The sequence below is a fragment of the Atheta coriaria genome, unplaced genomic scaffold (genome assembly GCF_025399875.1).
Source record: "Atheta coriaria isolate IRGN ID8LTWV9N9 unplaced genomic scaffold, Caltech_Dcor_3.1 hic_scaffold_10_pilon, whole genome shotgun sequence".
Lineage (NCBI taxonomy): Eukaryota > Metazoa > Arthropoda > Insecta > Coleoptera > Staphylinidae > Dalotia > Dalotia coriaria.
Genome location: NW_027045452.1, coordinates 8929562 through 8955197, shown reverse-complemented (window position 1 = coordinate 8955197; position 25636 = coordinate 8929562). Strand labels below are relative to the sequence as shown.

Below are 25636 nucleotides of genomic sequence, written 5' to 3'. Positions count from 1 at the left end.
CGTTTGACAGTTACGTTTGCTTGTGTATTGTGAGTGTTGTCGGTTCCTTGATTTCTCGATTGCTTGTTTCCAATTGTTTATTAACAAATAAACAATATATTTCTAACGAAAATAAGTGAAAACCGACGTCGCCATGGACACTCTAGATGCAAATATCATGGACAAGTCCATGCGATCGGTGTTCGGTGAGTTTTCTCCGCGAATTTCATCAATTTTTCATCATAACCCTAAAATATTTCAACTTAATTTTAAATATTTACAAATAAATTAATTATTACAGTGGGAAACATTCCCTACGAGGCAACCGAAGAAAAACTAAAGGATATTTTCGGTGAAGTTGGTCAAGTACTATCATTCAAGTAAGTTTTTATTTTTTTAAATTAAAATTAACTTAAATTTATTTTAAAAATATAATTTTTGTGTGTAGGTTAGTATTTGATAGGGAAACAGGCAAACCAAAAGGCTATGGGTTTTGTGAATACCGCGATCAAGAAACCGCACTCAGCGCAATGCGTAATCTCAACGGTTATGAAATCGGTGGTCGAAATCTACGCGTTGATAATGCCTGTACAGAAAAATCCAGGATGGAAATGCAGAATTTAATGAATCAGCCACCAGTGGAGAATCCCTATGGTGATCCAACATCTTCAGATAAAGCTCCGGAAGCAATTAGTAAAGCAGTTGCAAGTCTACCACCTGAACAGATGTTTGAATTGATGAAACAGATGAAATTATGCATACAAGTAAGAAAATAATCACATTTTATTGATTTATTTATCATAAAACATTGTTTTTCAATAGAATAATCCATCAGAAGCTAGGAATATGCTGCTGCAGAATCCTCAGCTAGCATATGCGCTTCTACAAGCACAGGTTGTGATGAGAATCATTGATCCAGTCACTGCAAGTGTAAGAAATTGTATTAATTATGTTTTATTGGTAATTGTATTGTATTTTTTGTTTATTTAGAATATGTTGCATCCACAAAACACGGTGACTTCTTTACACGCACAAGAGAAACCTGTGCCGCAAGTTCCTATCAATAATTTCCCACAGGCTGTGCAGGCGCCGAATCGTTCCGAGTTTGTGATGAATAATCAACCGTTTTCATCAAATTTACGTAAGTATTTTAAATATTTGATATTTATTTTATTCATATAATCACATAATATATTAATTTTTACTTTTAAAGCCTGTTTTGTGCAAATTTTGAAGTAATGTTTGAATTTAGAGCAATTTTTATATGATTTTTTTTAATTATTTAGCGCAAGATATTGATTTGCGTAATATGGATCCACGAATGCGAGGTGGACAGGATGATTCCAGGTTGCCTAACCCTCTTCCGCCCCCAATTGCCGAAGCGTGAGTAAAAAAACAAATTTTTTGACTTTAGTCTACGTTTTTTTGGAATGTTTTGCAGGTTTAATCGTGATCGTGACCCTCGTGGTGGCTACGGTGATCCCCGACAAGCAGCCCGAGTGGATCCGAGGCAACAAAAGATAATTCGTAAGTTTTTCCTCCGAAATAAAAGTGAATTTGTTGATATTTCCTTGATATTTGTGTATTTATGTAATTTAGAGCTAGTGTTTGGTGTTATTTATGTTATTTGTATGTATGTCAGCCCCAATCATTCCACCAACAGTTCCATCAATGGCCAATATACGCCCGACGCCTGTTTCTGCCCCGGTGCAAGTCCAACAGTCGCAGGTTCCAGTGCTCGCACAACGTGCAGGTTTATCGCCGAATATCGGACCTTCTGGTGCATCTGATCAGGAAAAAGTAAGTTTTTTGGGTGGAAATATACAAAATGTATTGTTTCGTACGTGTGTTGTATCTATTGGCGGCCATTTTAAAGTGGACATCTTGTGTTTTATTTACAGGCTGCGTTGATAATGCAAGTATTGCAGTTGTCAGACGAACAAATAGCGATGTTACCACCAGAACAGCGTAACAGTATCCTTGTATTAAAGGAACAAATCGCCAAAAGTACACAACGTTGACGAGGTAAAGGTAAAATCTATAATTTATTATCTTTTATTAAACCAATTCCATTCAAATCATAACCTAAGATTAAAAAATCATAAAATTACACTGAAAATTACGTTAATGTCTATATTTTCTCAAAATTTCTTTACAATCGAAGCGAATACATAATAATAAATAGACAAATACAAATCGTATTAATTTTAAAAACATCCTAGGTGTAAATATTATTATTATGGCAAAACTAACCGCACTTAAACTAGAATTAAGTGTAAAAACAATTAATACGATTATTAATATTTCTATATAAAATTTGGCAAATTAGTCGACTATATCCGAAAAATATTAAGTAGTAACATCGAAGGCATGTTATGGTTAGCACAGTTAAGTTATAGGCACTTTAAAGGCACGTAAATAGTGCATAAGTTAGGTTATATCATCAAAATCAATTCTTTTGTTGTGCAGCCGCATGCTGCCTGGTCAAACGACGCCGTAATTCCTGCGGGAATTTATCATAGCACTTCTTGCATACGGGTTTCAAGTCAAACTCGTAGAATTTCGTCTTTTGGCTCATTTTTTGATCGCACATGGAGCATGCGAAGTGGTGTTGACACCATGCTTTATTCCAAGTTGTAAAAGCTATAAATTAACAATAATTTTAAATTCAAATTAATAAAAGTTATAATTTTATGCTTACCATCACCAGCAATCACTTGATTGCACACAAAGCAAAGATTGCCGAAGAGTTGATGATAATGAATCTCGCAATAAGCGAGTCCTTTCTTTTCGTAATGGCGATGCCCGAAAAATGGCTTCTCGCACTTGGCGCACACAAAGTGCTCCACATGCCATTGTTTACCCAAAGCGGTAACAACGCGCTCCTCAATCGGACGTCGACATGCGCCACAGATTGGTATTCCCATCTTATCATGACAACGTAAGCAGTACAACTCGTTCATTTCATTCGCGGCGTATCCGGGACGTCCACGAACCTCTCTAGCGCTTGCATCCAGTTCAATTCCACATGCTGTGCAGTTGAAATGATAGGGATGGTATAATTCCCCGCGGAATTTCAATGGTTGGTCATCAATCAACCCACTTTAGATATAAAACAACAAAAATTAGTTTTAATTACTTTTTAAGAGTAAAATAACTTACTGGCATTTATGGCAAATGTATCTCCCCAATCCCTGCGCTTTAATCTTGGCGTTGCACTCATGACACAACGCCCGTCCGTTGTTCTTAATAAAACCCAAATCGGCCAATTCAATATGGCACGATTCGCACCGGAAGCACGCCGGGTGCCAGTTGAGGTTCATCGCTTTGATGACACGCCCAATGACGAACTCGCCGCATTTTCCGCAGCAAGGCGCGAAGAGCACCTGGAAATCATGCTCGCAGTATTTACGATTCTCGAATTCGTAGAAGGTGCCATCTTTGAAGACCTGAAAGCATTGCGCGCACACGAAACAATCCTGATGCCACAATTCCCCCGAGGAATTGACGATTTTCTCGTTGGATTGGAAACCGTCGCCGCAGCGGGAGCAGAGCATGTTGTCCATGGACATCGCAGCGGTAACACTTTAAAAATATACATTTTATTAATAATAGTAAGTAAATAATTAGATTTATTCATATTTTATGTTAGTGTATAGTAAATACTTTTCTAATAATTCATGCATTTGCATCTTAGCTGTGATGGTAAAATTAGGATCATAATCCTGTCTTCTATTGAAGAGTGAACTGGATGATAATGGTTGCAGATCAGGCACATCTGGAGACTTGTCATGATCATGCACATGATTGTGCTCTTCAATGGGAAACTTGTGCATGTTAATTGAATTATTATGCTTGTACCACAGTTGGAAGTCAAACTAATGTAAAAGCATTTTATATTTGATTTTTAGTGTTATCACACTGTAAATTCTCTTATCATTAACCACACAAAGTGATAAACTGCTGCTGGTGGTATAAAAGGAGGTGTTTCAGGGATTAGTGTTAGTAGAATACTAGCAGGAAGCCGCATGCGACATAAAACAAGCGAAAGCTTACCCAGGCATAGGTGTTGGCGACATTTTGTACTCGCTCTATTTATTTACACACTGTACACAGAGAAAACTGGCTAAAGATTGGCAGACGAATTTTGTTTGTTTGTGAGGATGTGGTTTTTTGGGAGAGTCTGATTCTGAATGAATGTGTACGACATGTGCGAAATTACCTTGGACCGCACACGTAATATCCTCCTACGGGATTTTAATTAAGTGCCTATTCTTGCGTGTCTTAAGTTAAGCGCTGTGCAACAACGCCCATTTGCAATATTTACATGCGGATTGTTACTTAACCAATCAGTGAGCTGATTGCCATAAATAGGATTTGTCAACTTCTGTCAATTTGGGTTTTTATTGGTTTGTTTTGTGTATATAGTTCTTTGGGGATATAGGATGAGAGACTTCTATTGGTGAGAAGATAAAATGAGTCATATTAGGACATATAGTGTGTTTGAAGTGTATTTTTAGTTGATTTTTGAGTCAAAAAAGATAAAGATTTTATTTTATTTGCATTTTTATAAGGAAAGAAGTATAATTTAAGCGAATTTTATGAGTTTTTTACTTGTTTTATGTGTTTTACTACAGTTTTTGTATAATTTCTTTGTCTTACACTTTTAACACACTGTATTTTCTATTTACTTCAGTGTTATCTATCGACCAAAGTCTAAAACATAATTTTTAAGCCATTTTACAACACCTCCACCTATAAACCAGTAGAAGAAGTATTTTGAGTAGAAGTTGAGGACGTTATCGAGTGGGGATTCTCGTGGCCTCACTCCGAAAAATCCTGATAAAATCATATGACTTTAGATGTCATATGACTGCAGTAGGTGTATTTCGTTAGTGTTTAAGCGTGGAATCCATCATCACAATGTGGAGTTCTTTGCTTTGTTTTAGCGCGGTTATTCTTTCCGGTAAGTTATCCACCTTATCACACATTAATACCCTTAGATATCTACGTATTTCGGCTGTATTCGCTTGTTTCTTGACCCATTTATAAACCTTACACCTATAGTTGAGGTTGTGCATTGGACAAGCAGCAGGCCAACAGCCACCAGCCCATCCCAGAATCTTTTAAATAATAAATGTATTTCTTTGTTTTTGTATAGTTTACGCCACTGGGGAGTTCAGTGTGTTGAAACACCCCGCTAGCGTTTCATTTAAGGGCCATGACCACATCAAGCAGAGTCTTTTGCCTGAGGTTTACTCAGCATGCATTGGTTTCACCACAGAACAAGTAATAGTTTATTATTTTTTTAAATTTATTTTGATTTTTATATGTTTTTTAATGTTTAGGATTCAAACTGGCAAGGGATGTACCTCTCTGATCCCTTTGACCTGGCCAAGGCAGTTGTAACAGTTGCAATTGATGGCATCCCCAATACTGGTCTCATGAAGGGACACCACTTCCCCATGAAAACTGATGAGGATGAAGCTGAAGTCTACAATGTGATGGCGAAACGCTTCAGGGAGCATTATCCTAATGCTAATAATGATGTCAGGGTTGTTTTAAGCAAAGGATTGTATGAGGTAGTTTTATTATTATTAATTTTTAGAAGTACCAAAACTAATATTATGTTTAGGTTGAAGATATTGAAGCATTCCTTGGTGTGAAAAACATCAAACCAATCAAACCCACTTCCGGAGCACTCAAAATGTCCGTGGAGGAAGACCGTCAGTTCCTGGAAGAAATGTCCTTCTTGAATGCGCTTGTTGAAAGCATCAAAAGCGCCAGCCTGAAACCCTCCAACGCTCCACAACTTATCTGGTTCAAGATTGAAAGCCTGCATGCATTGTCAGATCTCCATGGTGAGAACTCCACTGCTACCAAAGAAGCGAAACGCATGATGAACCAAGCGATTGAAGACCTCAGCGCTGCTTACGATAAACTGTACGATGGTAAAGTATTAATTAATGTGATTAGCAGTGATGCAAGTCACACTAGGAGAGTACGTCGTGCGACTAAGGAGGGAGAAGATGTAAGTTAATTTATTTTAACTAAAAGTGTTGTTTTTTGGATATATAATTAAAAATTTAATTGTTTTCTTATTTAGGAGCTTGCTGATTTGAATTTGGCGCCGAATTACACCTCTGACTATCCGGTCATCTTCAACATTATCCTCTGGTTCGGTGTCGCCATGTTCTTTTCGCTGCTTGCGATTTGCATGTTTATTGGCAATATGGATCCTGGTCGTGATTCCATCATTTACCGCATGACGAGCACACGTATGAAGAAGGACAACTAAGTCATCCCTTCCAACCTAACCCAAAGCATACATACTCCTCCGTACATTTGAGAAACACAATCACTGAAACCCATTTCATTTTCACGCCGCGTCACTTAATTTTTAAATTTCAAATTTGAGATTCGAAGATAACGTTTCAGGTTATATGCTTATTATACCAATGTTCCATTCCATTTTTACGTAACGTCTAATGTAACGTGTCGTTGTTGTTATTCGGGGGCGTATAAAACGAGATTAAAAGGATAAATAGTATTGTGATGCGCGAAAAATGTAACACTTAAACCTCTTGTACTACTCATCAGTTTGTTGTTGAATTGTATTGTTTTTTTGAATAATGTTAGGTAATGTGAGGCAAATGTAAAATGTAATGTGTACATAGGATTTAGTCGGCTGAAATTGTAACGATTTTTGAGAAATTCACGCAGCGTAGATGATTTTAACTTGTAGTTACAAAGTCAATGTCGTCATGTGAAGTTGTGAACATAAAAAATAATGATTGGATGTTGAACAAAAGTACAAAAAAATTACAAAATTACAAAATATCTCATTATTCAATGCAAAAAATCGAATTTTTGGTTTGTTTTATTGATTTATGAACGGAAAATTTTATACAACTATTGCTGCTTGTATATTGGGTTGCCTACGTTAAAATACTGTTTTATTTTATTATCTTTTCCACTCCGCATTAAATTAAAACAACTACAAAATGTGAGTGAATAGTTGTAATGTTATCAGTGTCAATAATTAACACATGAACTATTAAACCACGTGGCGGTTGTTTTTACTACGATACAGCACATTAACACTGATTTAACGCAATGGAATATCAATTAATTGATAGTAATTATAAATAAACGTTAAAATTATCACATTTTGGTAGCAAAATAAATATTTGCGCATATCGGGATGTAAATTTAAAGAAAAGTGATCGATAATTTAAAAAATATGACTCAGTAATGACTAATATGAAACAAATCAGAAACGAATGTGTGATCAATGTGCAAAACGCATCTTGAATTAATTAATTTAGATTCAAGGCATCAATATATTGCTCAATCGTGAAATATTTAATCTAATTCTAAACAATTCCATACTTTATTTTAAATTAGAGCATAAAATTTCAACTAAAGGTCACACTCTACGTATCATTCCAATACAATTTGGACATTTGATCTATTGATCTGTCGATTGTTCGTTCATTTGATAATAACGATAAGAAATACAAAAGAATATTATCAAGCGCTATCAATTTTATCATTAATTTGCGTCGGAAAGTGCAGTAACTTACGTAAACAAGTGTTTTTAATATAATTAGTATAATATTCAAGGTTTTTAATTAAACACTTCTTTAAAACACAATTTTAAAGTATTTTTAAGAACAAATTAGAATAATTCAGTTTATAATAGTTTTTGTATAGCTCAATTGTTTATTTTAATCAAAGTCCGAGAGTGTAATTCATAACATTCATGTACGAGTATTAGCTACGCAACACAACAAAATATTCGACTCATTCCATCCGCCGGTAGAATCAGGAATTTAGTCATCGCGCATCGTCCAATTCGTCAGTCGCTTCGGAGTTCTCGGTGCGTGCGGTTATTGATAAGCGATAACAAATATCACTCTGCATGCTGCAACGTGTTTCCATACAACTGTATTTTGTGCAAACAAATTGCATCAATAACTCAATTGATAAACATTTTATACAATAATTTTATTGTGCACGTGAAAAAGTGGAAAATATTAAGTTATTGTGAAAGTTGTGTTGCGTGAGTCCAAAATTTAAGTGCAACCGACATAATAACATTTTTTCATCATCAGATAAAAAAAATTAAGCAACTTAAACGAAAGAAAGTAAAAGTGTAATTATATTAACTTTCTACTATGCTTAGACATCTAAAAGTACTTCTAGTATGAACATTTTTTAAACTTTAGTTAATAAACAGTGAATGTGTGATAATAAAACAAGGAACAAAGAATAACTGTAAGTTTATACATGGTTTAAACTAAATGTTGAGGAAATACAACTAAATTTACTAACACTAACATTTAGTTCAATTGTCTGGTAGTAGTCCATTGTGAATATTATGATTATAGGTCATTACAGTAGACCTTAGCCGGATTAGACTAATTATTCATTCCTGGAACGCATATTTAACTGAAAAGTACACGCAACTTCAAAGGGCTTACCCTCTGACGATTGTTATCAACTAAGGTCATTCATTTACTCATCAAACTTTACTTAACTGTTTTTAACAGTTAAACTAGTAAATATTTAGTTAATATAGACATATCGCAATAAATAAGTTGTTGAAATTTAGGCCCATGTGTACTTTGAAAGTGTTTATTGCACTATAATGCAACATGCGCGTTTTCTAAAGTGTTTAACACTTATTATCACGCATGCATACGTAAACAACTTATATTATTTGATTGTGGAATATTGAGCGTTATGCAATGTGTGTATTTTTACTATTTCCACTTTTTTCACGCTTGACAATAATTAATCATCCATGAGAGTAATTGAATTTATAATTATTCAGTGATTAATTGAACAAATTAACCTTTGATGTGATTGAGTACATTTTGCGTGCGTTTATTTTAGATTTGTTTGAACAAAATCGCGAATAACATAAATCTTAATCATTTACACATTTACACTTACTAAAATATTGTGTAAACAAGTTTCCAGTATTCTGCGAATGTTTAACGTAATGAATACGTTCGTTTGTTTACACTTTATTCAATAAAAATAGATTTATCTCATACAGGATAATGAAAAAGTGTGTTTGAAGAGTTTTGTTTTGTTTTTTGTTTCAGATTGTGATTTGAAGAAGGCGATTTGTTCAAAATGAAGTCATCACATAATTTTTGCCATGCTAAACTGATTAACGTAATGAATTTAATGGTTATTTTGGTATTAATTGTATTAATGGTATCTCATGGAATATCTGGGCAAGAAGATGAGGACTATATTAAGATACATTCCGAGTTGGAGCTGATTCAATGGGATCTGCAGGATGAATGTTCGGATATGGCGCGCAGTGCGAGGTCTTTTCTTAAACAGGAAGTTACAGGATTGCGTGATAAGGTAAGGTGTTTGTGTTTTTTATAGTATTGGTCATTTAGTTGCGATATCTAACACTATGATTATATGTTGCTTTCTATTTCTTTAAGTTTATGAGATATTAGTAGTAAAAAAAATTGAAAAATGTCAATTTTTATCACTTTTAGTCGCGTTTTTCGACCTTTTACTGTAGGAAATATAATTATTTTATATTTTTGTCTGATAGAGAATCTTCCAATCTTTCATAATCAACAATTCGTTAGTAGCTATCTCTTTTAGTTTAAGAGATATGAATTTTTGAAAATCGTCGAAAAAAAGTATCAAGCACCCCTCCTTGGCAATTTTTTCTTAAGAATGAAAATTTCATCTCTCAGATTTCCGTTTTAACTCTCGTATCCGATAGAGAATAGTCCGTAGATTAAGACGCTGCGATCAGATCTTAATTATCTCTTTTAGTTTACGAGATATTCGCGTTTGAATAAAATGGGCAAAAATTGCAAAATGTCATTTTTTAGCACTTTTAGTCGCGTTTTTCGACCTTTTACTGTAGGAAATATAATTATTTTATATTTTTATCTGATAGAGAATTGTCCAATCTATCAGAATCAGCAATTCGTTGGTTGCTATCTCTTTTAGTTTAAGAGATATGAATTTTTGAAAATCGTCGAAAAAAAGTATCAAGCACCCCTCCTTGGCAATTTTTTCTTAAGAATGAAAATTTCATCTCTCAGATTTCCGTTTTAACTCTCGTATCCGATAGAGAATAGTCCGTAGATTAAGACGCTGCGATCAGATCTTAATTATCTCTTTTAGTTTACGAGATATTCGCGTTTGAATAAAATGGGCAAAAATTGCAAAATGTCATTTTTTAGCACTTTTAGTCGCGTTTTTCGACCTTTTACTGTAGGAAATATAATTATTTTATATTTTTATCTGATAGAGAATTGTCCAATCTATCAGAATCAGCAATTCGTTGGTTGCTATCTCTTTTAGTTTAAGAGATATGAATTTTTGAAAATCGTCGAAAAAAAGTATCAAGCACCCCTCCTTGGCAATTTTTTCTTAAGAATGAAAATTTCATCTCTCAGATTTCCGTTTTAACTCTCGTATCCGATAGAGAATAGTCCGTAGATTAAGACGCTGCGATCAGATCTTAATTATCTCTTTTAGTTTACGAGATATTCGCGTTTGAATAAAATGGGCAAAAATTGCAAAATGTCACTTTTTAGCACTTTTAGTCGCGTTTTTCGACCTTTTACTGTAGGAAATATAATTATTTTATATTTTTATCTGATAGAGAATTTTCCAATCTATCAGAATCAGCAATTCGTTGGTTGCTATCTCTTTTAGTTTAAGAGATATGAATTTTGAAAATCGTCGAAAAAAAGTATCAAGCACCCCTCCTTGGCAATTTTTTCTTAAGAATGAAAATTTCATCTCTCAGATTTCCGTTTTAACTCTCGTATCCGATAGAGAATAGTCCGTAGATTAAGACGCTGCGATCAGATCTTAATTATCTCTTTTAGTTTACGAGATATTCGCGTTTGAATAAAATGGGCAAAAATTGCAAAATGTCACTTTTTAGCACTTTTAGTCGCGTTTTTCGACCTTTACTGTAGGAAATATAATTATTTTATATTTTTATCTGATAGAGAATTTTCCAATCTATCAGAATCAGCAATTCGTTGGTTGCTATCTCTTTTAGTTTAAGAGATATGAATTTTTGAAAATCGTCGAAAAAAAGTATCAAGCACCCCTCCTTGGCAATTTTTTCTTAAGAATGAAAATTTCATCTCTCAGATTTCCGTTTTAACTCTCCTATCCGATAGAGAATAGTCCGTAGATTAAGACGCTGCGATCAGATCTTAATTATCTCTTTTAGTTTACGAGATATTCGCGTTTGAATAAAATGGGCAAAAATTGCAAAATGTCACTTTTTAGCACTTTTAGTCGCGTTTTTCGACCTTTTACTGTAGGAAATATAATTATTTTATATTTTTATCTGATAGAGAATTTTCCAATCTATCAGAATCAGCAATTCGTTGGTTGCTATCTCTTTTAGTTTAAGAGATATGAATTTTTGAAAATCGTCGAAAAAAAGTATCAAGCACCCCCCCTTGGTAATTTTTTTCTTAAGAATGAAAATTTCATCTCTCAGATTTCCGTTTTAACTATCCTATCTGATAGAGAATAGTCAGTAGATTAAGACGCTGCGATCAGATCTTAATTATCTCTTTTAGTTTACGAGATATTCGCGTTTGAATAAAATGGGCAAAAATTGCAAAATGTCACTTTTTAGCACTTTCAGTCGCGTTTTTTGACGCTTTACTGTGGGAAATACATTTATTTTATATTTCGTTCTGATAGAGAATTTCTCAAATTATTTCTATCCGTTGGTCGCTATTTATTTTTGTTTAGGAGATATTCGCTTGCACTTTTTATCACTCTTATTCATGTTTTATCCCATGAAATTTTATTATTTTAATTTCTTACGTAATAGAGAATTGTCCGTCATAGTCTTTATTCAATATAAAATTATTTTATTGTTTTATTTTAATACTATATTTACGTTCAGATTAAAAGTGAAGTTGACCATGCAAACTACCTTCGTCAGCATGCGCAACGTCTGAAAGTCTACGAAGAGGTCCCATATGAAATGGAACGCAACTGGACGTATTTCACGAAATGCGGTGATGTTTTACTATCAGCTGATGAGTACAAAGCTGTAAGTCAATCGGTATACTACCAAAATAAATACATCTTTTAAACCGCCACCTATTTTAGTTTACAGTATTTGCAAATAAAAATTTAGAACTAAAACACACAGATTCAATTGAAATTGTGGAAACCAGCGGTACCAAAACCGTTTTGTCTGAACCAGGTACACCTTATTTCCTTATTTCTAATTGTAATTTAAAAATGACATATTTTAGATTGTTTTTGATTTCTAGACGTCATGGAAGCACTCGCCACGCGTCGTAATGCAACACAACTAAAAGAAATTTGGTTAAAATGGGAAAACGGTACAAAGCCTTTTAAGAACTGGTATTATGATGCATTAAAAATGGTTAACAAAGCAACACTTGCTAATGGTAAGCAAAAAATCCATTAAAACATGAAACAAACTTAATACAATATAATTTTATAGATTATACTGAAGTGGAAACTTATTGGGAAATGTTAAGTGACATGCAAAGTGGTTATGAACTCAGCAATACTCTTTTTGAAGCTATTCAACCATTGTACAATAAGTTGCATAATTTTGTACGATTGCGCATCAATCAACATTATAATACAACGTATGAAGAATACATCCCGACATATTTGACAGGTATAAATAGTTTTTATCATTCAAATGGACATAACTTAATAAATTTTTGTTTTTAGGAAGTTTCTTGGGAGATGACTGGTCTAATATCGCTGATATCCTTCTTCCAAACCCACAATTATACTACGACATGAAAGTTGAGCTAGAAGCACGTGAAATCCAGGATTTATTCAGATATGCAGGCAACACAACCAAAAACCTGGGCTTTGGTGATGTAGTCAACCCATTATTACTCAAACGCAGTGAATTTAATGAAAACAGCTGTGAAACTCATGTTTTTGATTATTGTTCGGAACAATACTCAAGGTAAATAATATAAATATTAAATAATACACATTATATCAATTTACAAATAATTTTTTATCATTTTTGTTACTTTTAGCATTGTAACATGCAATAAAACCAAATTAGGCAACTACTTCAACGCATATGAGACCGTCATGCAAGTAGGGTTGACTAAAGTGAATTTTGCAAGCAAAATCAATCAAGATCTCAGGTATTCACCAGTTGTACAAGGAATGCATTCCATGTCTTCATTAATGAGCATCAATGGAATGCTCCAGAATAAAATAGTCGGGAGAATGTCGTTTGTTGATCATGTAACAAGGGAAGAAAACAGAATGACTGTTATGATACTATTGGCATTACGTATATTACCAAAAATTGCATATTATCATGCAATGGATAAGTTTAGATTAGATTTATTGGAGAATCATGGAGATGTTGAAGAAACTTACAGGAAACATGTGAAGGATATTCAAGGATTATTCATGGACGAAGAAAGTACAACTGAGTTCTTGAGAGATGAAGGGATTATGTTCAATCGGCCATATTTAAGGTATGACAAGTTTTATATCACATTTTGTGCTATTTGAGTATCATTTTAACATAAATTGTTTGATTTGTAGCAAAATGTTAGGATTATTCCTACAATTTCAACTCCTCAACTACTATCAAATCGATTTGTTTGAAGAAGCGGACATTTCAACACTTTTCAATCAAGACACGACATTTAGGACTTTGTCCTGAATATTCCCAATCGTGATGCACAGGATCTCCTCAGTTACTACTACAACATTGATGAGATCTCGGATTATCCTCTTTGTCCTTCTTTGCACCTCTTGATGAGTATTTGGATATTGCACCGATGGAACAAGCTTCCTACAAACTGAAAACTCCAAAATTTGTTCGTACAACAACGACTACAACTACAGCAGCGCCCAAAATAAAGAAAACTCGATTCAAGCCCAAAGATGAAACAACTACCACCCAAAAATCAACAACTATAAACCAAAAAAGTGGCGTGAAGCAAATTGCTGATAATTTAAACGAAAAACCTAAAGTAGCAGGTGTTACAAATGTAAAACAAGATGCGAAAACATTGTTAAAAGATGATGAAGAGAATTTAACTCCTGTGCAGAGTCCTGTTCATTTAGGTATTTATATTGGCGCTGGTATTGTTGTTGTTACCTTAGCGATTATAGCTGCTGGGTTTGTAACGCAGAGGAGGCGAACGCAGAGAAATAATCGTCGATACAATGCGTAATTTAAGTTCTAATTACTTTTGTAAACCTAGATTCATAGGATTTATAATTTTTGTATATTTAAGTAGTATAGGTAATAGGAATTTATTATTTATTTAGATGATTAATTGTTAATCTGAGAATTTATTTATGTATAATTCCCAATTGTTTTGTTTGTGATATAATTGTACAATTAGCCTGCCATTAATACCTACACAATGCCAATTATTTAATAAACCGCCTGTAATTTGTAAATGTTTATATTAATATACGAATTTTTGTTAATTATAACTTGTTTGCATTTTATTTAATCTCATACTTTGAATTTTAAATTACTTTTCAGGAAATATTTAGTTTGGTAAACCTTTTACAACATGCATACCATTTAGACCTAGTAAACATATAGGAAATGCCCTAAAATGCCCTTGGAAGTTGCTATTTTCTCAAATTATGAAGCTTTTTTTGTAGAAAATTCCTATTAATTCTTAAACCAATTAAGTAATTTAAGGTTTCTTAACGCTACGTTCTAGATTAATAAACCCTTTACAAGATGTGTACCCTTTAGAACCTTTAAACCTACAGGAAATGCCCAAAAATGCCCTTGGAAGATGCGATTTTCTCAAATTTTGATGTTTTTTTGTGAAAAACTCACAATATCTTGCACACCAATCAAGTAATTTAGAGTATCTCAACGCTACGCGATAGATTAATAGACCCTTTACAAGATGTATACACTTTAGAACCTTTAAACTTACAGGAAATGCCCAAAAATGCCCTTGGAAGATGCGTTTTTCTCAAATTTTGATGTTTTTTTTGTGAAAAACTCACAATATCTTGTACACCAATTAAGTAATTTTAGGTTTCTCAACGCTACGCGATAGATTAATAGACCCTTTACAAGATGTGTGCCCTTTGGAACCTCTAAACCTATAAGAAATGCCCTAAAACGCCCGTCAAAAATGAGTATACTACGAATTATTGGTCATTTTCAGGTTGTAATAAAAACTAAATTTGTATTAACTTCTCTTTAGAATTATTTCTGTCGAAAAAGTTTCTAACCTAATTGTTGAAATTATTTTTTGGTCGAAGAACAGGGCCGCACTATTTTCAAAAAATATTTTTGCTCGAAGAACAGGGACGCACTTTTACTTAAAAATTTTTCGTGTCGAAATTACATTTTCAATTGTAATTATCTCGGAAACTAAAAGGGCTAGAAAGAAAAAACTTCATATTCTTGATCCTTGAAGAATTTTCTACAAGATGGCATCATTATTGAAAAATGTCAAAAAGGCACAAAAAATTTTTAACGAAAAGATTTTGTTATAAAAAAGGCAAAAGATTTCTCTTTTTTATGTTGAAAATTAAAAGTTGGAATTTTTAAATTCTGTTTTCGGTTTCTGAAAGTACATTAAATTTTACGTCGATTATTTAAGTAAATTTTTTTCATAACAGTAACCGTTTAGGCCCTATTTGCAATGTGAGTTAAAATATTGGTGTCGTCGTGATGACGTCATTAAAAATTTTGTTTTTCTCTTTTGCAGGCCAATAGGGCCTTAATTTAAAATTGTGTTAATAGATTCTGATTCAGAATTAAATCTACTTTCAGAATCCGAAAACAGAATTCCAAAATTCCAATTATTTCAAAAGTGGCATTTGCTGAAAAAAGATTTCGTCATAAAAAAGGCAAAAGATTTCTCTTTTTTATGACGACATTAAAAGTTGGAATTTTGAAATACTGATTTCGGATTATGATAGATCCTTCATTTTTAAATAGATTATTTTAGTAACATTTTTTGATATCATTGACCGTTTAAGCCCTATTGGCAATTTTAATGAAAAAGTTGTACTTCGCATCAAAACATGTGTAGGCTCTGACAAAATATAATTTTTTAATTAAAAATGAGAATAGGGCCTAAACGGTTAATATTAGACAACATTTTTACTTAAATAATCGATCTAGAATTGCATAATCTATCCGAATCTGAAAACACAATATAAAAATTCCAACTTTTAATTTTCAACATAAAAAAGAGAAATCTTTTGCCTTTTTTATAACAAAATCTTTTCCTTAAAAATTTTTTGTGCCATTTTTAACATTTTTCAATAATGATGCCATCTTGTCGCAAATTTTTCAAGGATCAGGAATATGTAGTTCTTTTTTTTCTAGCTCTTTTAGTTGTCGAGATAATTACCATTTAATCTTCTAATTAGGAATCTGGAAAACTAAAAATTGGAATTTTGAAATACTGTTTTCAATTTCTAATAGATAAATTAATTCTACATCGATTATTTAAGTAACTTTTTTTGTTATCGTTTACCGTTTAGGCCCTATTTGCAATTTTAATGAAACATGTGCATGCCGACGGAATAGTCTAATTTTTGAAGATAAAATAGTAATTATCTCGACAACTAAAAGAGCTAGAAAAAAAAGAACTACATATTCTTAATCCTTGAAAAATATGCTACAAGATGGCATCATTATTGAAAAATGTTAAAAGTGGCACAAAAAATTTTTAAGGAAAAGATTTTGTTATAAAAAAGGCAAAAGATTTCTCTTTTTTATGTTGAAAATTAACAGTTGGAATTTTGAAATTCTGATTTCGGATTCTGATTAGTAATTTAATTTTACGTCGATTATTTAAGTAATTTTTTTTCATAACAGTAACCGTTTAGGGCCTCTTTGCAATGTGAGTTAAAATATTGGTGTCGTCGGGATGACGTCATTAAATATTTTAATTTCCTTTTTTGCAGGCCAATAAGGCCTTAATATGAAATTGTGTTAATAGATTCCGATTCAGAATTTAATCTACTTTCAGAATCCGAAAACAGAATTCCAAAATTCCTATTATTTCAAAAGTGGCATTTGCTGAAAAAAGATTTCGTCATAAAAAAGGCAAAAGATTTCTCTTTTTTATGTCGACAGTAAAAGCTGGAATTTTGAAATTCTGATTTCGGTTTATGATAGACATTTTAATTTTAGATCAAATATTTAAGTAAAATTTTTTGATATCATTGACCGTTTAAACCCTAATTGCAATTTTAATGAAAATGTTGAACTTCGCATCAAAACATATGTAGGTTCTGACAATTTCAATTTTTTAATTAAAAGCGAGAATAGGGCCTAAACTATTGATATTAGACAAAATTTTTACTTAAATAATAGATCTAGAATTATATAACCTATCCGAAAGCGAAATCAGAATTGAAAAATTCCAACTTTTAATTTTCAACATAAAAAAGAGAAATCTTTTGCCTTTTTTATAACAAAATCTTTTCGTTAAAAATTTTTTGTGCCATTTTTAACATTTTTCAATAATGATGCCATCTTGTAGCGCATTCTTCAAGGATCAAGAATATGAAGTTTTTTTCTTTCTAGCTCTTTTAGTTTCCGAGATAATTACAATTGAAAATGTTATTTCGACACGAAAATTTTTTAAGTAAAAGTGCGGCCCTGTTCTCGAGCAAAAATATTTTATAAAAATAGTGCGGCCCTGTTCTTCGACCAAAAAATAATTTTAAGAATTAGGTTAAAGGCTGGGTTTTTACCTCAATCAATGATAAAACAAAAGTGGGCCTTATTTTTCGACCGAAAAAGAAATAAAATACATGCAAATCTACTTTAAAAAATGAAAAATTCACTTTTGATCAGCATTTTAAGGCACTACGAAAGGGTTAAGGGAGAGGAAACTATATACATGTTATAAAGGGTTTATTTAGCTATGATATTGCATTAAAATGATCCAAATTGCTTTATTGGTTCCGGAGATATAGGGTGTTTTCCACTAAAAAAAAAAAACAAAAATTTAAGAAAAAACTTTAAAAAATGGGTATTTTAGGGCACTTCCTAAGTATTTAGGCAGTGAAAACAATATAGGCATTGTAAAGGGTTTCATTTTCTACAATATACCACTAAAATGACACAAATTGCTCGGTTGGTTCCGGAGATATAGGCTGTTTTACACTAAAAAAATTAAAAATTTAAGAAAAAACTAAGTTTTGATGGGTATTTTAGGGCACTTCCTAAGTATTTAGACAGTCAAAACAACATGGGCATTGTAAAGGGTTTCATTATCTACAATATACCACTAAAATGACACAAATTGCTTGGTTGGTTCTAGAGATATAGGGCATTTTCCTTCAAAAGATTAAAAAATTTCAGAAAAAAATAATTTTGATGCGTATTTTAGTGCACTTTCTAAGGGCCCAGGTGTTGGAAACTATTTACACGTTGTAAAGTCTTTCCTAAGCTTTCATATAACGATGAGAAACCCTAAATCGCTTTATTGACACAGGAGATATAGGGTGTTTTCCATTACCAGCATTGCAATTTCATAAAAATGACATCTTTAATGAAACTTTTAGGGCACTTCCTACAGGTATAGAACATGAAAAATACAAACATGTTATTAAGGGTGTCTTACACTATAATATAACAGTTAGAAACCTTAAATTGCTGAATTAATACCCGAGATATAAAGTGTTTTCAACCAAAAATCTTATTATATACTCAATAAAACTTTAAAACTTAAACAGTAGATGGCGCAGCATGCTTGATTTGTAACATAATATTACCAGCTGATCGCACTGATGTATACAACTGTTGTTTCCCTTTCAAAACAACAAAAGACAAATAATATAAAACATTAATTAAAAGTTACTAAGTAATTCGCAATGGCAGTCCCGTTATTCCCTAAATTAATGCCGAAATTGATTGATTCTGAATGGTTAAACGTTGATCAACCCTGCGACGACGAAAGTGAAGTTTCACAGTTGGAAAGAGAACATCAAGCCTGGGTAAAAAGAACACTCAACAAAAACATAAACAAAAATTAATTATTAATACTCTTATTTCCTTTATTTAGTTATTATCAATACAACAGAGAAACATGGATTTACTTCCAATAGGCAAAACACAAGCAGAGGTATAAACAAAATAATATACAGAGTATTACAAAACAATAATAAATCAATTATTATAATATAGAATCTGGATGAAGAAGAAGAGGAAGATGATGAAGACGACAACGACGACGACGACGAATCAGAAACCCACGATGAAGAAGACGAGGATGAAATCGAGGTGGACGTCACCGAAAGAAACTCTCCGGTGGATGTAAACATCCGCATGGGTCAGGGGCATGGTGTACGATAACCGAGAACAACAAGAGGGTAACTTTTTAAGCTATTTTTGTATTTTCCAGTAAAATCAATGAAAAGTAAAGAATACAGAAGGAAATTGATTGCATACTCTTCAAATAACTCATCCTGAACAGTATTAATACCATAAATCATAATAAACATTATAAATCAAACCACAAATACTTCTTTATTTAACAAAAACTAATTATTTTCAGTTTGTAGATAATCCAAGGTTAAATATTACATGATTACAAGCAGATAATAACAGATAGCGCTACTGGTATTCAACTGAAGTCATCACCAGCTGTTTACTTGTCATGATTGTCGACGTGACTACCGTCTCGCTTCGTCTTACGTGATTAAACATTATCACTAAAAGAAACGGTATAAGCCTTTAAAAAACCTTGTTTTCCACCTTCCATGAACGCAAGTAAACTCGTAAATCCGCAATGGCGAGACTCTAGGTGAAAGTACGAAAGAGCGCAACATTCGCAAGCATTGAACAACGCGCAGAGCCTTTCGAATCGCTACCACATTGTTCCGGTGTTAAATCTAGTCTAGGCGAACTCATGCAGACGATCAGTCGGTGCCGCCGTCACTAGTGTGCTTCTATCCTTCAAAAAACGAGGATTTATCGCTTTGCAGTCGGTGCAAGCAAGTTTTACATCGACGAGCGCTAGTCAAGGAAGGAAACGAGGTTAGTTTTATGTAATAAGTGCCATTTAGGTCACATTTACAATTTATTCAACTAAAAATAAAGAAATACAAAAAAGAAAACATATTTAGTGAAATAAACACAGACTTTATTTAATGTATTGTTCTGAACGGTTAATTATCATAAAAAATGAAATTGTGCAATATGTCTGAAAGATATGGATAGGTAGGATACACAGGGTGTTCAGAAAGAAAAATATTTATTTGTAATTGCATATATTTTAAATTAGAGCAATGGTAATAATAATAATAAGAAAAGTTAAAAGTTAAACCGATATTTACAATTAAAACGGAATGATTGGCATTCTAGGTCACAACTTTATTAAATTCCAATCTCAATTGTGTTCCATTGCTTCTACAACGCATTCTATCACGAATTGTTGGGTTGCTATGAGTGCTAAGCACCAAAAATCGATTTTTATTGATTAGAATCAAAATAATTCAAAATCGTTGAAAATAATTGTTGTCTACGTAGTGAAAGTGATGAAATTTACACTTTATTTAATAATAAATTGAGTAAATAAGTATTTATCAGGTCTTATCAATGTATCAACAGACGTCTGTTTGATTTAAGTTGATAACTGCATTAAAATATCACAAAGTAGCTTCAAAACCTTCAAAACTTTAATATTTAGTTTATAAATGTTGCTATAGTAACACTACAACATTAAAAAACATTAAAACTTGTTTTTATTCTTTGGAAATCCCAAAAGGTAGCAATATTTTGTTGAAAAAACGATAAATGACGTAATTCCAACTTGTTAGACTTCTCCCGCTTGTAATTTATTCCTAAATGGATAAATTGCATTTATAATCAAGTTTTACTCTTTAAACTCCATGTTTAACCTTGCAAATCAAACTTTAATCTTAAATCTTTACTCATACACCACAGAAATAATAACAAATTGAATTTAAAACACTTATTCATCTTAAACGATAACAATCGCCATCAATTGAGCGAATTAATTCATCCCTAGCTGTTTGTCAGTTGCTACGCTATTGTAAAACTCATTTCTAATTAAAATTTAATCATTTTGTTACATGTTAAAACATTTATTGCTTCCAAAAGTGCTTAAAACACTAATTAAACCACTAATCCGCAGCCATTTCCTCTCTGTTATCACACCTATCATGCAATTTAAAAAAATTAACTCGAATAGCATTGATGTTTGAATGTTGAGTGGTTGTAATTAAAATAAATCCGCACGTAGGCCCGGTGCGCGCGCGCTTGATGAGTTGTCAAAAATGTCGGCGGTGTGCGATAATTAAAACTACACAACTCGCACTTTACACTACTGCACATACACATAGATATAATATCTATTGTTATCATTAATGCGTGTGTTTTATTGTAACAATTGGCACTCGAGCAGGGCGGGAGTTTGGTCGCGCGCGATAATCGCCGTTCACTGGCAGCGTCTCGCCCACAATGTGCACTGTATATGATTTTGCACACGACACCAATTCGCGTGAAGTTTCTGTATTCACAGCGTGTGCAAATATTGCTGGTGTCGTGCGCAAATCGGCGAAAAAACAAAAACAAAGCCGCAGGTAACCGGCGGGCAATCGATAGCAGACACTTGATCAAATTTTACATTCATAAATCAAGTTTATACTTTGTTAATATCTAAGATTTTAATTATTTGATTATTTTTATTGTTTTACTTGGAATTTTTTGTTTATTCGCTTGGAAAGTGGGTTAAAATTAATTTTTAACCGTCGAAATTGTTAGATAAGTTGTGGTTTAAGTTTTATGACTAAAAGTTGTTAGAAATTGTAACAAATCGAATCATTAGCGATTGAAAACATAAAGAAAGTGAAAGTTTAAGGAACTTTAATGATTTTTTGTTACAAACGTTAACAAACAATGAAAATTTACTTAATAAGTTAATTAAACATAATTAAAATGTAGAAATATGTTGAAATTTTATAATTTTACAAAATTTTAATGAAATTCTATCATAATTGATAAATATTTGTGGTTTCTATCGTTTATTATGATATTCTACTGTAGTTTAATGTGTGATCGACTTACATAGTTGTTTATTCTTTTTGTTATTCACATAATATCAATCATAATCATAATAATATTGTGTAGATTAGACTGTGTGCGGTTTTGGTTTTGCTTGAGGTTTGTTTGCTTTAAAATGCGCAAATTTTATCAGTGTTGGTGGTTGATGTAATATGTAATGTTTGTGACAAATTGCTGGAACTGTATCGCAATTATGTGCATATTCCGGTTTGAAAATCACACCACTACGCAAACTTTTGATAAAAGTCAGGCTGTTTGCGTTCAAATCGCTGTTAAAACTACACGGTAAATAATCATAAATAATAATCAGGTAGTTTAGTTTAGTTTGGTTATAAAAAATAACTGTTTGTTAGTTTATTAATAATAATATTTCAAAATGTAAAATGTATAAGTAAGTAGGTAGTAAAAATGTAACAGACCAATCAAAGTGAAGTATTTAATACTGATGTAACAAAAAAAGTAAATTTTGACGTCAAATTTGAAAATTTCAAAGAAAAAATTCGTTTTTACCTACAAAACAAAAAATTCTACAAAAACATGTTTAATATCTATATATACAAAAATGAATTGCTGTTCGTTAGTCTCGCTAAAACTTGGGAACGGCTGAACGGATTTATCTCATCTTGGTCTTGAATTATTCGTGGAAGTCTAGGGAAGGTTTAAAAGGTGAGAAAAATTCGAATAATTGCCGGGAAAATCCTCAAAACAGCTCTTTTCTATAGAATAAAATTTGACATTGAGATTCAATCATAGTAATAGTTAAATAGTTGAATTCGAGATGGCGCGCTGAAGTGCATTATTGACAAAACATTATATAATTAATTTCTTTAAATTAAAATTGCTAATCTTATTGATAGAATTGATTTTATTATTTTCTAAATTTCTGACGATGCCCACAGGGCGAAACATGTAAAACTCATACAAAATTGTAAAATCCATATAAATCACAAAACAATTTAATAAATACATCTGATAGAATTGACTCTTACAACGAGTCTAGAACAAGAGAGTAAAATCGAATTAAATTTTTATTAAACACTGCCGGAACGAAGTCGCGGGGAACAGCTAGTAAATAATATATATTTTCAAATATAATATGATTGATTTTCAAGGACATGTACAGTAGTGGATCAATCAGAGTAAAATTCTCAACACTGACATCAAAAATGACTAAATTTCCGCGCAAAAATTGAAAAATACAAAGAAAATCTCAATTTTCCGCCAAAAAATCTCATTTATTATTAATAATGTATATATTCAAGTATAATATGACCATATTTCAAGGACAATTACATCATTTTACCATTTTCGCCAAAAAAGTAAAAGAAATATTAAAAAATTTCAACTTATGCATATCTTTGCATATCTTTAAAATGAGTGTACCTACCTGTTGCACGCATAAAACAGAAACAAACAATCGATGAGTCCAGTCCACCGATTTAAATTTTGTTGTATACCGCACACATATTTTATCGCACAAATTGATAAAAGTGCGTCCGTGAATGCGCTGATTCCACACTAGCTGACTAACCAATCGTATGTACATTCTACGAGATAGTCCTGATAGTCCCGATAGACTAGCCGGTACCATCGCAACGTGTCGCATAGAAAATTCACATTCGCCTTCAATCGCTCACGGCGTTCAGACTCTATTGTAGAGCCGCCAACTGCCAACTGCAAACATTTAAACTTTTTATTTAAATACTCAACATAACAATGTACATATTTAACTATTTATTGAATTATTTTAAAATTTATTAATGTTTTTATTTGTTTTGTTTAGAATGGATCACTCACAGCACCATGCAATGAACCATGACATGATGGACCACTCTCAGCACATGGACCACTCAAAAATGGACCATTCTGGACACGGAGGACACGAAGGGCATGATATGGGTGACATGCAGCATACAATGTCTATGTGGGTGAGTAAATAATAAAGTTTCATAGATTTTTAAATGAATTCAATAATAATTTATGTTTTTATTGTTTAGTTCCACTTTGGGTACGAGGAAACTGTTCTATTTGACACATGGAAGATTAGTACGATTGGTGGATTGATTGGATCCATGGTAGGCATATTTTTCATGGCTGCTCTCTACGAGGGACTTAAATATTACAGGTATATACTAAAAATTTAATTTTTTTAGCAAAATTTTAATTATTTTTGATTTTACAGAGAATTTCTCTTTTGGAAAACTTATAACGCTCTGCAATACCGCGCTGTTTCCCTCCCAGCGGATAAACGCGTCGTCGCTGAAGATAATCAAGTTGTACAGTGAGTAATCACCTAATAATCTATTGTTATGCATTGATTTGCTTGGTATTGTTGCGAATATGTAATCATAAGTCATCGAAATGCTCTTGTTACTGTCGCCGGCGTGATAATGACTAATTGTGTTGTTGCATTTTTTCATTCTTTGCTCATCCACACACATATCAACATCAACATAGTATGGTTGGTGAAGTTATACACAAGCAGCCGTAAGTTGATCATATGTTTGTGTTTAGTCTTGTAGAAATCATAATTTTTCATTTAATTCATTCAAAAAATCAAAACAAAAGAAAAAAATATTAAAACTTTATGTTTTCTAGGCCGACGATGTGGAGCACAATGCACGTCTTCCAAACACTTCTACATATGATCCAAATGGTTGTTTCCTACTTTTTGATGCTCATCTTTATGACCTACAATGTTTGGTTATGTATCGCCGTTGTCCTGGGCGCTGCAGTCGGCTACTTCCTCTTCGGCTGGAAAAAATCCGTGATTGTTGATGTGACTGAGCATTGCCATTGAAAACTTTCGATGGATTTCATCGTATACTCTGCAATTGACGCATTTCAACAACAGCTATACCATTAAATACATAAAATACATAAATGAAAGAAAACTAAACGTTTTTCTACGTAATCATTTAGTTTTCTTTGTGAAAACCATAGAAATAGTAAAGATTAGTATTGTCTTAATTGTTGGCTAGGATTTTATACATATTTTTATTGTATTTGAACACTCAGCACGCCTCAATATCGATATTAATTGAGATTATACATTATTCAATTTACAATTTACAATTTAAGTTACCAAAATTGTTTTTTTGTCTTTTGTTTATAAATATTGATTGTGATGATATGAATTATGCGTACGTTCTTATTGAGTGCTCAAATTCTTTGTTTATTATTAAAACTAATAGAAAATGATGTGTAAATGATGAAACCAGCTTAAATTGTGCTTGTATCATGTTGATCATGAAGAATGGCGGCAGGAGTCAACGCCAGTGAATGACTACTCATAGAAACGTTGATAATAAATTTATTTTTTGAATATATGAATGTATTTTAATATTATTTCCTAAAATTAATCAATTTTTATGCTGTATTAAACAAATCACAACTATTTTTAAGTTTTTTGTGTTTTTTATGTAAAATTTTGTTAGCTTTGCACAATATCTAGCATATAATGCAATAATATGTATATTAATATATCCCTACTTACATTTTAGTTTAAATTTATGTTTCGGTGATAAGCACTTGAAGATAACGATTGATATCAAGATC

The 25636-nt window shown here is 32.3% G+C and overlaps 6 protein-coding genes across 13 annotated transcripts; 5 read left to right on the top strand and 1 right to left on the bottom strand.

Moving 5' to 3' along the window:
* Positions 1-14: 14 nt before the first annotated feature.
* CstF64 (cleavage stimulation factor subunit 2 CstF64) lies at positions 15-2195 on the top strand. 2 transcript variants are annotated; one of them, XM_065314969.1, is made up of 9 exons: positions 15-185; positions 281-359; positions 428-743; positions 802-909; positions 970-1120; positions 1266-1362; positions 1421-1506; positions 1643-1779; positions 1881-2195. In XM_065314969.1, the coding sequence occupies exons 1-9, from the start codon at positions 134-136 to the stop codon at positions 1998-2000; spliced, it is 1146 nt and encodes a 381-aa protein (XP_065171041.1). In that variant the 5' UTR covers positions 15-133; the 3' UTR covers positions 2001-2195. The 2 variants fall into 2 exon arrangements, with proteins under 2 accessions (XP_065171041.1, XP_065171040.1); XM_065314968.1 differs by having other exon boundaries at positions 1622-1779.
* Positions 2099-4377, bottom strand: stck (LIM zinc finger domain containing stck). 3 transcript variants are annotated; one of them, XM_065314966.1, is made up of 5 exons: positions 4202-4377; positions 4036-4085; positions 3142-3564; positions 2681-3081; positions 2099-2622 (listed from the first exon to the last, which is right to left on the bottom strand). In XM_065314966.1, the coding sequence occupies exons 2-5, from the start codon at positions 4056-4058 to the stop codon at positions 2429-2431; spliced, it is 1041 nt and encodes a 346-aa protein (XP_065171038.1). In that variant the 5' UTR covers positions 4059-4085; positions 4202-4377; the 3' UTR covers positions 2099-2428. The 3 variants fall into 3 exon arrangements, with proteins under 3 accessions (XP_065171038.1, XP_065171039.1, XP_065171036.1); XM_065314967.1 differs by lacking the exon at positions 4036-4085; XM_065314964.1 differs by lacking the exons at positions 4036-4085; positions 4202-4377 and adding an exon at positions 3646-3975.
* Positions 4378-4783: 406 nt separating this feature from the next.
* On the top strand, positions 4784-6817 carry ATP6AP2 (ATPase H(+)-transporting accessory protein 2). Its single transcript, XM_065314970.1, has 5 exons — positions 4784-4945; positions 5141-5268; positions 5328-5561; positions 5615-6010; positions 6086-6817. The coding sequence occupies exons 1-5, from the start codon at positions 4903-4905 to the stop codon at positions 6275-6277; spliced, it is 993 nt and encodes a 330-aa protein (XP_065171042.1). The 5' UTR covers positions 4784-4902; the 3' UTR covers positions 6278-6817.
* A 148-nt stretch (positions 6818-6965) lies between these two features.
* LOC135801460 (angiotensin-converting enzyme-like) lies at positions 6966-14484 on the top strand. The gene is given in 11 exon segments (XM_065314963.1): positions 6966-8259; positions 9096-9366; positions 11918-12067; positions 12127-12223; positions 12294-12434; positions 12491-12673; positions 12730-12976; positions 13053-13508; positions 13579-13682; positions 13685-13771; positions 13774-14484. Coding segments are annotated over 10 exon segments (2148 nt in total). The 5' UTR covers positions 6966-8259; positions 9096-9126; the 3' UTR covers positions 14217-14484.
* Positions 14485-18748: 4264 nt separating this feature from the next.
* LOC135800381 (anaphase-promoting complex subunit 15B) lies at positions 18749-19714 on the top strand. 3 transcript variants are annotated; one of them, XM_065313606.1, is made up of 4 exons: positions 18749-18987; positions 19056-19115; positions 19178-19362; positions 19548-19714. In XM_065313606.1, exons 1-3 carry the CDS (start codon positions 18865-18867, stop codon positions 19343-19345), a joined length of 351 nt encoding a protein of 116 aa, XP_065169678.1. In that variant the 5' UTR covers positions 18749-18864; the 3' UTR covers positions 19346-19362; positions 19548-19714. The 3 variants fall into 3 exon arrangements, with proteins under 3 accessions (XP_065169678.1, XP_065169679.1, XP_065169677.1); XM_065313607.1 differs by lacking the exon at positions 19548-19714 and adding an exon at positions 19395-19429 and having other exon boundaries at positions 19178-19336; XM_065313605.1 differs by lacking the exon at positions 19548-19714 and having other exon boundaries at positions 19178-19429.
* LOC135800379 (high affinity copper uptake protein 1-like) lies at positions 19702-25407 on the top strand. Of its 3 annotated transcripts, none has more exons than XM_065313601.1 (6): positions 19859-20029; positions 23862-24006; positions 24076-24203; positions 24261-24359; positions 24536-24565; positions 24677-25407. In XM_065313601.1, exons 2-6 carry the CDS (start codon positions 23863-23865, stop codon positions 24876-24878), a joined length of 603 nt encoding a protein of 200 aa, XP_065169673.1. In that variant the 5' UTR covers positions 19859-20029; position 23862; the 3' UTR covers positions 24879-25407. The 3 variants fall into 3 exon arrangements, with proteins under 3 accessions (XP_065169675.1, XP_065169673.1, XP_065169674.1); XM_065313602.1 differs by lacking the exon at positions 19859-20029 and adding an exon at positions 23593-23796; XM_065313603.1 differs by lacking the exon at positions 24536-24565 and having other exon boundaries at positions 19702-20029.
* The last annotated feature ends 229 nt before the right edge of the window (positions 25408-25636 follow it).

Excerpts from the sequence above, each read along its gene's own strand:
- CstF64 (XM_065314968.1), top strand. The coding sequence starts at position 134 with ATGGACACTCTAGATGCAAATATCATGGACAAGTCCATGCGATCGGTG. Across the intron at positions 360-427 it reads GGTCAAGTACTATCATTCAA|GTTAGTATTTGATAGGGAAA; the intron begins GTAAGTTTTTAT and ends TTTTGTGTGTAG. Across the intron at positions 1,121-1,265 it reads ACCGTTTTCATCAAATTTAC|CGCAAGATATTGATTTGCGT; the intron begins GTAAGTATTTTA and ends TTAATTATTTAG.
- stck (XM_065314964.1), bottom strand. The coding sequence starts at position 3,815 with ATGCACAAGTTTCCCATTGAAGAGCACAATCATGTGCATGATCATGAC. Across the intron at positions 3,565-3,645 it reads ATGCATGAATTATTAGAAAA|TGTTACCGCTGCGATGTCCA; the intron begins GTATTTACTATA and ends ATATTTTTAAAG. Across the intron at positions 2,623-2,680 it reads TCAAGTGATTGCTGGTGATG|CTTTTACAACTTGGAATAAA; the intron begins GTAAGCATAAAA and ends GTTAATTTATAG.
- ATP6AP2 (XM_065314970.1), top strand. The coding sequence starts at position 4,903 with ATGTGGAGTTCTTTGCTTTGTTTTAGCGCGGTTATTCTTTCCG. Across the intron at positions 5,269-5,327 it reads TTGGTTTCACCACAGAACAA|GATTCAAACTGGCAAGGGAT; the intron begins GTAATAGTTTAT and ends TTTAATGTTTAG. Across the intron at positions 5,562-5,614 it reads TAAGCAAAGGATTGTATGAG|GTTGAAGATATTGAAGCATT; the intron begins GTAGTTTTATTA and ends TATTATGTTTAG.
- LOC135800381 (XM_065313606.1), top strand. The coding sequence starts at position 18,865 with ATGGCAGTCCCGTTATTCCCTAAATTAATGCCGAAATTGATTGATTCT. Across the intron at positions 18,988-19,055 it reads AAAGAGAACATCAAGCCTGG|TTATTATCAATACAACAGAG; the intron begins GTAAAAAGAACA and ends TCCTTTATTTAG. Across the intron at positions 19,116-19,177 it reads TAGGCAAAACACAAGCAGAG|AATCTGGATGAAGAAGAAGA; the intron begins GTATAAACAAAA and ends ATTATAATATAG.
- LOC135800379 (XM_065313601.1), top strand. The coding sequence starts at position 23,863 with ATGGATCACTCACAGCACCATGCAATGAACCATGACATGATGGACCAC. Across the intron at positions 24,204-24,260 it reads GAGGGACTTAAATATTACAG|AGAATTTCTCTTTTGGAAAA; the intron begins GTATATACTAAA and ends TTGATTTTACAG. Across the intron at positions 24,360-24,535 it reads GAAGATAATCAAGTTGTACA|TATGGTTGGTGAAGTTATAC; the intron begins GTGAGTAATCAC and ends ACATCAACATAG.